The 10753-nt window shown below is 53.1% G+C and overlaps 1 protein-coding gene across 4 annotated transcripts in view; it reads left to right on the top strand.

Moving 5' to 3' along the window:
* The first annotated feature begins 3304 nt into the window (after positions 1-3304).
* Positions 3305-10753, top strand: part of ADORA1 (adenosine A1 receptor) — a 39951-nt gene continuing 32502 nt past the window's right edge. Inside the window, exons 1-2 of one of the 4 annotated variants that reach the window (XM_003893276.3) lie at positions 3305-3534; positions 4439-4836. In XM_003893276.3, coding sequence (XP_003893325.1) covers positions 4496-4836 — 341 coding nt within the window. In that variant the 5' untranslated portion in view covers positions 3305-3534; positions 4439-4495. Of the gene's footprint in view, positions 3535-3850; positions 4032-4438; positions 4837-10753 lie in introns of those variants that run through there. The other 3 variants (XM_021928454.2, XM_031656876.1, XM_031656873.1) reach the window with 3 other exon arrangements.

Raw genomic sequence — 10753 nt, 5'->3', positions numbered from 1 at the left:
GCTGAGGGCTTTCCTGACACCCAGAAATCTTTTTATCCCAACTGCCTGCTCTTATCCAATAGTTCTTCTCCTTGTGCACCCACTGGCCAGAGCAATGCTGAAAAAAACAAGACAGACCAAAATATCCTTCTGCCTGCTGGAAAGGACAGAGAAAAATTATAAAACCTCCTCCAATCCCCAAGCTCTCCCCACAGGGCTGAGCCAAGCCTTGACAGCCACTACTCCTTGCCTTCCTTCCTGGGCTCCTGAGGGGTGTGCTGGAATACTTCAGCCTCCTTGGGCAGCCCTTTCCGACCTGGGAAATCTAGTCCAATTTGGAGAGTTCCAGGGAGAAAAGAGCAGGGCTGCTCAGCAAGGTTCCCCTCACCCAGGAGTGCTTCCCCTTCAGCCCTGCCTCTTCCCCACCCGCCTCTGCCCTCAGTGGGGATGCTGCAGGTACAAGGAGCCAGTGGAGAGACCCAGGACAGGGGCTCAGGAAGAAAAGAAGTAGGATCAAGAGGTAAAAGGACCCTAGGGGATCTTTACGTTTACTGTGGCATTATCTCACCCCCGAGCCACATGGGAAATAGTAGCTTTGCATTGGGCATCTTGGAGGGCACCTAATCTTGGTACCTGTGGGATTTGGTACCAACATTAGCATCCCTGGCTGCACAGTGCAGATTTCATAATTTTGCACTCTTTTTCCCTTTCCACCCCTGTGCTTCACTGGCCTGGTGCTGCCTGCTTGCCTTTTTGATAAAATATCAGTGCTAGACACTTTCCAAAACCCAGCTCATTATGTTCTCATAACCATCCTACACAGAGGGGTATTCCTACACTGCTGTTACAGATGGGGAAACCGAGGCTCAGCTGTTGAAGGCAGGTGAAGCTGGGAGGGTCGCATGGCTGCGGTGTGTGATGGGACCCTGGTGTGGGGACGGTCATCTTGTCTAAGGGTCCTGGACACACTGTGAAACCCAGAGTTTTGGCTCAGGATACATTCCGGACACCTTGGTTCCGCCTGTTCTGCCTACAGCCTCCCTCATTGTCCTTTCCTCGCTATAGACCTGTGACCTTGCCTCTTTCTCTACTTGCCTCCATCACAAACTTCCCCTTCTCTCACCCCTGTTATCTGCCCCTCATGGGGGAGCTGGTAGTTAGAAGGTTTCCAGGGGGAAGGACCCAGTTCTGTGGTCTCCATCTCAGCCCATCTCTCCCACCTTGGAATGGACTTACCAGCTGTTGATGTAGGATGGGTAAACTGAGGCCAGGAGAGGAAAAGTGGCCTGCTTGAGGTCACACAGCCAGTGAGTGGCAGAGTAGAGCCTAGAAGCCAGCTTCCAGCTCTTCTGACTCTTGGTCAAGTGCTCTTTTCACCACACCAAGTGACCCTGCCGCCCAGGAGATCTTAGCACCGACTCTCCCACCTCTGTGTCAAGCCAGAGGACTGAGGAGACCTTGTGCTTCCCCCAGGGCCGCTCTCTGGAATAGACCCTGCCTTGGCCAGTTCTGTTTTCAGATAGGCTGGTCTAATCCCTGAGGCCTGAGAACAGGCAGGAGTGGAAGGATAGAGAAGAGAAGGGAAGAAGATTTTGGCTTATTTTGCCCAGAACTGTGAAACAAACAAATTACCTACAGGTATTATGCAAATGCATCCACTACATGTCAGCAACCTGTGTGGTAAGACGAATAGGAGGTGGGAGTGTATGTGTGTGGGAGGTGGTGGTGGGTGCTCAGGTGCCCTCCAGAGCTGAAGATGCTGCCAATAGTTAGAGAGGGTGACCTCACTCACCCATCCCCGTCCCCAAGCCGGGCCCATCTGGGTCTTCGCAGTCTCTTCTGACATCTAGATGTGTGACCATTGGCAAACTGAGTGTAAACTGAGAGAGAAAGCCTTGAGCCAAAAGTGGCTTAAGCCAAGGAAAGGTTGGAGGGGCAAGGGATGGTCGCAAAGGCCTGCATGTCTGGGTGGCAGGGGGAGTAGGCAGGATGTCAGGTGCCCTTGGGCATTTTGACAAAGTCAGCAGGGGAAGTGCAGGGGGACGGGGAGGAAGGAGAGTTTACACTTCCTAATTTCTCCAGCTAGCTGCTAGGGAAGGAATGTAATTTTGTCGTCTGAGGCACTGATTCCTTGCTCCCCCTAAAGGCAGAAATGGAAGTTATCTTTCCCCACAGAGGGCTTCCCCCTCCTCCTCAGAAGACTCAACTGCCCTTCCTCCCTGCCTCCCAGCTACCCAGGTTCTGGGTCCCACATCATTCCTCACTGTGATTCAGTGCAGCCCCCAACGGAAGCAACGTGCCCACCCTCGTCTGGGCAGAACCCTTTTCCTTGCATTCTGAGATCCAGTGACGGAGCAGTGCCCCTAGAGGCCCGGTTGGGTTGTGGCTAGCTAACATTGGGGTCCCCAGCCTGACTCTCTTTGCCCTCCTAGGACCCTGGCCCAATACCCACAAACAAGGATTTCTCAGGTTGGGATCTCTGTGAGGCATCCATTCATTTCCAGGGTCTGGTCATTAGTTAATACCAGTGGACTGCCTAAACTGAAACTGGCAGAAGGTGGCCAGGGGAGGGGTCTGGACACAGTGGAGAGAGTCAGGAGCCTGGGATTCTTATTTTGCTCCTGTTAAGATTTTCCCTGTGACCTCCGGAATTCCCTTCCTTCCCTGAGCCTGCTTCTTTATCTATAACATGAGGGGATTGAACTGGATGCCTTATGGCTTAGCGCTGTGCTACGAAGAGGGAGAAGGAGGAAGGAAAAGGAGCGCAGAGCCGGTGACACCGACAGGCGATCCTGGGAAGCCAGGTCCCTTCCCTGAGCCTCAGCATCCTCATCTGCAAAATGGAAATTGCTAATAGACTAAAAGGCAGTTCTGAAAGATGGATGAGAAAGGAATATAATGACTTAGGGTACAGCCTGCAAAACAGTGTGGGATGAGAAGATGCAGGGACTGGTTTCATAGAGAGAGCAGGGTTTTAGGATTGGGGGAGGGTGCCAGGACTACAAACTGACTGCTTTGGGAGATCCCAGAGGGGGTATTCTGAAGTCCTGCCGAAGGGATGCTGTGCCGTGAGGGGTGAGGGGTCGCTGGAGGCCAGACCAGGGCTCCCAGGAGTCCTGCATTGAGAAGGGAGAGAGTGGACACAGGAAGGCTGCGCCTCTGTCCAGTCCTGAGGCTGGGCGCGCACACCAGGCCCTTCGAAAAGCTCACATTTTTTCCAGCTTTTCTCACCCAGTATCACTTCCTTTGTTAAGAGGAGGGGGTGGGGGAGGAGACGGAGGATGAGGAGGGAGGGGCCCGCGGGTGCCGCCGCCGCCCCCGCCCCCTCCCGGTGTGCGGAGCCCGATTGTCACTCAGCTCCCGCGCCGGGGGCGACAGAGCCGCCGGTGCCCGAGTCGAGTCCCAGCCAGCTACCATCCCTCTGGACCTTACAGGCCGGCCTTGGCTTCCCCAGGAATCCCTGGAGCGAGCGGCTGCTGAAGGCGTCAAGGTGTGGGGGCACTTGAACAGAACAGCTCAGGTAGCCGGGAACTCTGCCAGCTTTGGTGACCTTGGGTAAGTCTGAGTCTCGTTTAGCCCCTGGGGCTCCCCAATGGGGGTGCAGGAGAGGGTTGAAAGAAGAGACCGGAATGCCCCCTTGGGGCAGGCCATGGGCAAGGGTCCCCGACAGAGCGGGACCCGGGGACTGCTAAGATCCAGGCACCAGACGGGTCTCAAGTGGGTGGCGCAGGGCAGGTGCGGGCACGCTGGGGTATACGGAGAAACGCCCCAGCCTTGTCCTGGGCTCCGTCCCCAGACCCACGTCTGCCACCCCAGTCCCAGGTGCGAAACAGGGGCGCTACCTCTTTAAAAGTGTCCGGGGCTGAGTCTCTGCCGCACCATGTGATTGCTTGAAAGGCCGGGCTGGGAGCTCTGCGGCGGGAGCCGGAGGACTATGAGCTGCCGCGCGGTGTCCACAGCCCAGCCCAGCCCTACCGCGCGCGGCCCGGAGCTCTGTTGCCTGGAACTTTGGGCACTGCCTCTGGGACCCCTGCCGGCCAGCAGGCAGGATGGTGAGCTCCCTGTATCCTGTTCTGTGCACGAGGGTGGGCAGAGCCAGTCGTGGGAGACCCCTCTGTGTGTGTGTATGTGTGTGTGTGTGTGTATGTGTGTGTGTGTGTGTGTGTGTTTGCGTGCGCGCGCGCGCGCGCGCGAGCTGGGAGCTGCCTCACACCTGATAAAAAAGCCAGTGGAGGAGTGAGCGCTGCTATTTTAAGTTGCTAAATGGAACCTCTGGGAATGATAAAGGGAAGGGACAAAGATTAGGCAGTGAAGGAGCCAGGTGCCCCTCTAGTCTGGGTAGGAGCTGCATGTGCCAAGTGGGACATATTTCCATGGGGTACCTGGAGTTCCAGGGCAGCCTGAGCTCCCTGCCCCTCCCAGACAGGCTTCCCCATCCCAGGCTTCCCTGACCACACAGGTGCTTGCCTCGTGCCCCTTGGTGCCCGTCTGCTGATGTGCCCAGCCTGTGCCCGCCATGCCGCCCTCCATCTCAGCCTTCCAGGCCGCCTACATCGGCATCGAGGTGCTCATCGCCCTGGTCTCTGTGCCTGGGAACGTGCTGGTGATCTGGGCGGTGAAGGTGAACCAGGCGCTGCGGGATGCCACCTTCTGCTTCATCGTGTCGCTGGCAGTGGCTGATGTGGCCGTGGGTGCCCTGGTCATCCCCCTCGCCATCCTCATCAACATTGGGCCACAGACCTACTTCCACACCTGCCTCATGGTTGCCTGTCCGGTCCTCATCCTCACCCAGAGCTCCATCCTAGCCCTGCTGGCAATTGCAGTAGACCGCTACCTCCGGGTCAAGATCCCTCTCCGGTGAGTCCACAGTCGCTGAAGGTACTCACAGCACCGCATGATGGCTGGCTTGAGGGCCATGTAGAAAGGATAAAAGGTAGAGCATAAGACCCCAAGTAAGCCAGATGTTCTTTGGGCCATTGTGCTCCAGTCCTCACTCTGCCTTCCTGTGCTCCGCTCTGCAGTGCCAGAGAAGCAGGAGGGGGATGGGTGGCTGGAGGACTGGACTGTGAACTTACCAGTGCCCATGACCTCAGAGCTGAAGCTCTTGCAGCCAGGGAACCTGAGGCTGCCTGTCAGGCCTGGGGTGGAGGTGAAAGATTTGGAGGAGCCACTAAGGTGGTGTCACAGTGAGTGCTGGGTAGGAATGAGCTGAGCTCTGCCAGTCCCGGGAAAAGGAAGAGAAAGAGGCAGAGAAGAGATTTAGGGTGCGGTGGCAACATAATGAGGGTGACACAACAGGGGCAGGAGCGCTGCTTCTCCAGCCAGACCCCAGCAGGCTTCCTGAAGGCACGCTTTGGCTCTCTTGTTCACCAGGTATCTCTGTGCTAGCCAGCTGTTCCTTCCAGGGCTTTCCAGCCGAACCCAATGGTCTGATTACCTTTGCCTCACTCCCACTTATGGGATCTCTGTTATAGACAGGAGGAAGGAAAAATGCTGGTGCCTACTCTTCTTATTGCTGTTGTGTTGCAAAACCATGTCTTTGCTGGTCACAGTAGAAGTGCTTGTGCTGCTTCCAGGCAGCACTGGGATGGGTGGCCTGATGGTGCTGTCCTCAGTGTGAGTGTCCAGTCCATGTTGGAGCTCCCTGCCTGGAGCTGCCAGGCCACAATCTCATCACCAGGCAGTGCCTTGGGCCACCAAGTGCCAGCGAGTGCCTGGGCATACTGCCAGGGACTGGCCCTGCTGGGACGCTCTTGTGAGGCGTGCTTGCCCCTTCTTTGAATTCTTGCCCCCAATAGATTCCTTTTCTCCTAGGGAGCTCTGACCATCTCCAGCACCTGCCACCCCTGGCATAACTTCTCTGGGATGTAGGGCCTCTGACCTCACTTGGCCCCTTGCCCGGGTAGGCCTAGGGACCCATGTTTCTTCCTTTGTGTTACATTTGTGCACATGTAACTTTTCAAAGCCTTTCTTATATGCATTATTTTTTCCTGTTATCATCATGCTGCTGTAAGGGAGGTGGAACAGGAGCTTTTAAAGGGGAAACTAAGACTCAGAGGGTCTCCTTGAAGCTCACTCGGAGAGAAGTGTGATCTAATTATCTGCCTTCCTTCCTGATTCCCCCATGCCCAGCAGCTTGATGCCAGTCTCTCTGCCCTGTCTACCTCCCTCCGCCCTCCAGGTTTTCCAGGGAAGGTGGGGTGAAGAAGGGAACGCAGCCAGAAGCCCCATAGGCTCATCCACTGAGGGGCCCACATGCTGCCATTAGTCACAGGTTGCTGCTGGGCTGCACATAGAAAGCTGGTCTCAGTGTATTAGAAGAGCAGGGCTTCTGAGCCTGGCCATTATAACAAAGTGTTGCCACATTTGGAAACTCATGCAGATGTTCAGCTGTAGGAAGGCTGCTGGAGAAATTCTGTCTGCTGAGTGCTGAGGTGTGCCAAAGGTCCTGTCTTGCAGTGACAGAATGTGCCCTACTTGCCCCGTGGGGCGGGGATGACTGTGCTGCTGGGGACAGCAGGCTTATTCCTTCAGGAGGCAGCTGCTGTGGCTTTGGGGCTGGCGTCCTGGGGAGCTGTCTTCTGAGGGTGGAGGCAGGGGCCTGCACAGAGGCTGCCGTGGGCCTGAGTTCAAATCCTTGCTGGGAATTTCTAGCTGTGCAAAAGTCGCTTATTTAACCGCTTTAAGCTTTAATGTCCTTATGTATAAAAGGGAACATTAATAATAGTGCCTGCTCCCTAGGGTTATTGGAATAATTTAATGAACTCATATATGCAAAGCACTTGTATTAATATTATGCCTAATATATGCAAGCCATAGGGAGGTCTTATTTGTAGTTTTATTGTCACTATTAACATACGGCTCAAGTGTGGCTGGAGAGGCAAGCCCTACTCCCGCCACTCACGCTCTTAGGTGTCATTCGGTGTCAACACATGTACACGAAGAAACACACACACAAACACATACACAACACATCTCCAAGGAGGTGTCTAAGTACTGTTAAGTTATATCTATACATGTTTCTACTCCTCTGGTGGAGTGTTGGTGCCTCAGGGCAGCAACCACATCTTATTTGTTTCTGCAAATTCTTCAGAATGCCCAGCTCAGTGTCTGGCACATCACAGACCCTCCATAAACATTGATTGAATTGGCCAGGTTTCCAGAGCACACACAGTTGAGCCTCAAGCAGATCTTCCAGAAGGCTAACCTCTCACTTTCTTGCTGTGGGCTAGACCTGTCCCCACTTCTGATTCAGGGCCATGATCACAGATGCCCCCACCAGCTCAGCGTGGCTCCTTGACAGCCACACAGCAGCAATGCCCAGGAGTGTCCTGGCACACTGGAGAGGAGCCTTTCTCCTGAGTTAGGGAAAGGCTGCTGGGGCCTCGCTTCTCAAGCAGGGATCCTGGCTGAGGTTTTGGGCCATTCTGGGCTCCTGTGTGCCACTGCCCAGGTCCCCTTCAGGAGGAACAACATGCTCTGTTCCTCTCTACGTGGCTGGAGTCAGCAGGCTGCTGGGTCTTTGAAACCCCCCTTGGCCAGAGGTCCCTGGGCACCAGGCTTGCTGGCCTGCCATGCCAGTCAAAGGTAGATGTGGCCCTGGGCACAGAGAGTCGTACTGACTGAGCATTGGCGAGGTGTGTCTGGGGCATCCAGATACAGGTGTCCGCTGGCTCTCACCAAGTGGGGCATGGTTTGGTCAGTGAACCACGAATTTTCTTTCTTTCTACTTGGCAGAAAACCAAGAGAGAAAAGAGATTCACACCATATAATATGATCCAGTTACAAACTTTTTTTTTTTTAAAGCTCAAATTGTTGATTCATTAGTAACCTGTGGTCATTTGCATATGGTTTGCATGCTATTTGCATAGCACCTCCACATGCTTGGTAATTGAAACCCTATTCCCCTCAGCTCCTAGTTCTAGGGAATCTCTATCATTTGTCCCCTACCTCCTCACCCAGAGTTTTCTTGGTGGCACTCTGGCAATTTGGTGTCTACTCCCGGGGGCTAGTTGTAGGGAAGGGTGCTAACAGGGAGCTCCCTGACCAAACCTCTCTGTGGGAAGGAGACCCCAGCAAGCGGGCTGTCCATGGCCAGCTGGGTTGGAGTGGAGTGAGGGGTGGTGGGTTTTTGCGAGTCAGGCAGACCTGAGTTTGAACCTTGCTCTGTTACTAATTAGCTATGCAACCTTTGATAAGTTATTCAGCCTCTCTGAGCCTTTCCCCTTCACCATCTGTTAAATGAAGGGGTTGGAGGCGGGGCATGGTGGCTCATGCTTGTAATCCCCGCACTTTGGGAGGCTGAGCTGGGTGGATCCCTTGAGACCAGGAGTTCGAGATCAGCCTGGACAACATGGTAAAACTCCATCACTACTAAAAAATACCAAAACCAAATAGCTGGGCATGGTGGCACATGCCTGTAATCCCAGCTACTTGGGAGGCTGAGGCAGGAGAGTCGGTTGGACTTGGAAGGTGTGTATTGCAGTGGGCTGAGATCACGCCACTATGCTCCAGCCTGGGCAACAGAGCAAGACTCTGTCTCAATATAAATAAATAAATAAATAAAAAGAAATAAATGAAGGGGTTGGATTTTAGGTCTCTGAAGTTCCTTTCAGCTCTAATTCTGTGGTTCTTCCTTATCCTGACTCCTGCCAGTGCTGTGTTGGGATCCTGGGAGGGTTTTGTTGTGTTGTGTGTTTTAGCTCCTAGGGAGTGTATGCTAAGAACAATGCTGTTTTTAATATACTTCATCTCATTCAATGTTCATAGTCTCACTAGTAGAGCTTATTGTTACCCTCATCCTATAGACAATTCTTTTTTTTTTTTTTTTTTTTTTAAAGACAGTCTCGCTGTCACCCAGGCTGGAGTGCAGTGGCACGATCTCAGCTCACTGCAACCTCCACCTCCGAGGTTCAAGTGATTCTCCTGCCTCAGCCTCCTGAGTAGCTAGAATTACAGGTGCATGCCACCATGCCCAGGTCATTTTTTGTATTTTTAGTAGAGATGGGGTTTCACCATGTTGGCCAGGCTGGTCTCAAATTTTTGACCTCAGGTGACCCACTCGCCTTGGCCTCCCAAAGTGCTGGGATTACAGGCATGAGCCACCACACCTGGCCTCTCTATAGACAATTCTTTAGCTAAATTGAGGGCTGAGGCTTAGGGAGTTTCAGTAATTTGCCAAACAGCTTGTCAGGGGCAGAAGCAGGATTTGACTCTAGGCCTAACAGATGCCTTCAACCAGTAAGCCCATGTGTATCTTGCGTCAGCCCAAGAAGCTGTAGGATTTTTAGAGGAGTTTCTAGGAAGCTGTCAGTAGGGTGATTTTTCTCGTCTGATCTTTGCCAATGACCTCTGCACTCTGCTCAGCCCCCACCCAGCATCTTCCCCTCCCTCCACCTTCACTCCAGTGGGCAGTTGAGCCCTTGGCAGTCCTGCCTCTGTCCACAGCTGGAAGCCTGCCCCACTGGGCTGCTGACCCGGGGAAGCACAGCAAGGAGTGGTGGAGGAGCCTGGCATGCTGAGCCGGAGCCAGGAAAGAAATCTGGTAAATTAGGCATGTTCACTTTTAGGCATCAATTTAGCCCTCCCCACCCTGGCTAGCCTGGGCTTTTCTTGACAACCCTGAAATGCCTTGTGTGCCATCATACCCCCGCAGGTGACTGTCTGTGGCTTGTGGGTCCCAGAACACTTGTTCTCAGGTCTTGCCATCCGCTTTCAGAGAGGTAGGCTGTCTTCAGATCCTGTGTCTGAGGATGGATTAGTCATAGGCCTGAAGTGTCTGAGAGGGAAGAGGAGTTGGAGGAAGCCCTGAAGCCCAAACTCTCACACTTGTGGACTGAGGAGGAAACCGAGGTTGGAGAGAGGAGGAGCTTACGCAAGATTACTTGGCTGGGAATTCTTTCCTCCTCTCATCTGAATACTTGCTCCCCCGCCTCTGATGTAAAAAGCTTGAGCAGAAGAGCTCTTTGCAGTCACCCGCCCCTCAAGGAACAGAAAAGGAAAATATGCAGCCTCAGTGGGTGAAGTCAGCAGATCAGTGGCAGGCTTAGAGGGGAATGAGACGGAGGGAAGTTGCTTTGTGATTGAAAAATAATTTCTCTGAATTAGGGATAGCCTTCAGGTGGGTTAGGCCAAGCAGCTTGCTGGGCCAAGGGAGAACATGGCCTTTAATTGAAGAGGCATCTGGACTCCTTTCAAGTGTGAAAGCTTCCCCCAGCTGGCGTCGCGTGGCTTCCCGGAAGTTTCTGAGTGCTTGAGGAGCAACCTGCCGAGGTGTCAGCCCTGCGTGGAAGCCGGAGAATGGCCGGGATGCCTTTTATCCAGAGGCAGAGCTGTAGGGACCACACCCTGACGTTTGCTGTTTATTTCTGAGCATGAAAGTAATCCCTGTTGATTGTGAAAAATGGAAGAAAGAATAAAGACGGTAAAATCACCAGTAATTCTACCACCTACAGAGAACTACCGTTAACATTTTGGTGTTCCCGAAAATTTTTCCACACACACGTATATATAGATATATTATTTTTACATATTGAGAACATCTATATATACATAGTTTTATATCCTATTTTATTCACTTAACATTACAAGCATTTCCCTGTGTCAACTAAAACGATTTTGTAAGGATTTTTATGGCGGTATAATATTGGATTGTATTATTACTCATCCTTTGGGTCTCAGCTAAAATGGGTTCTCCTTAGGGGGGCCTTCCCTGAGCCCCACCCCACCTGGACCAGGTTAGTTTCCTCTGTTAGGCACTTGGGTTGAATCTCCT

This window comes from Papio anubis, chromosome 1 (genome assembly GCF_008728515.1).
Source record: "Papio anubis isolate 15944 chromosome 1, Panubis1.0, whole genome shotgun sequence".
NCBI lineage: Eukaryota > Metazoa > Chordata > Mammalia > Primates > Cercopithecidae > Papio > Papio anubis.
The sequence above is the reverse complement of the archived record's forward strand: the minus strand, read 5'-3'. Positions and strand labels throughout refer to the sequence as shown.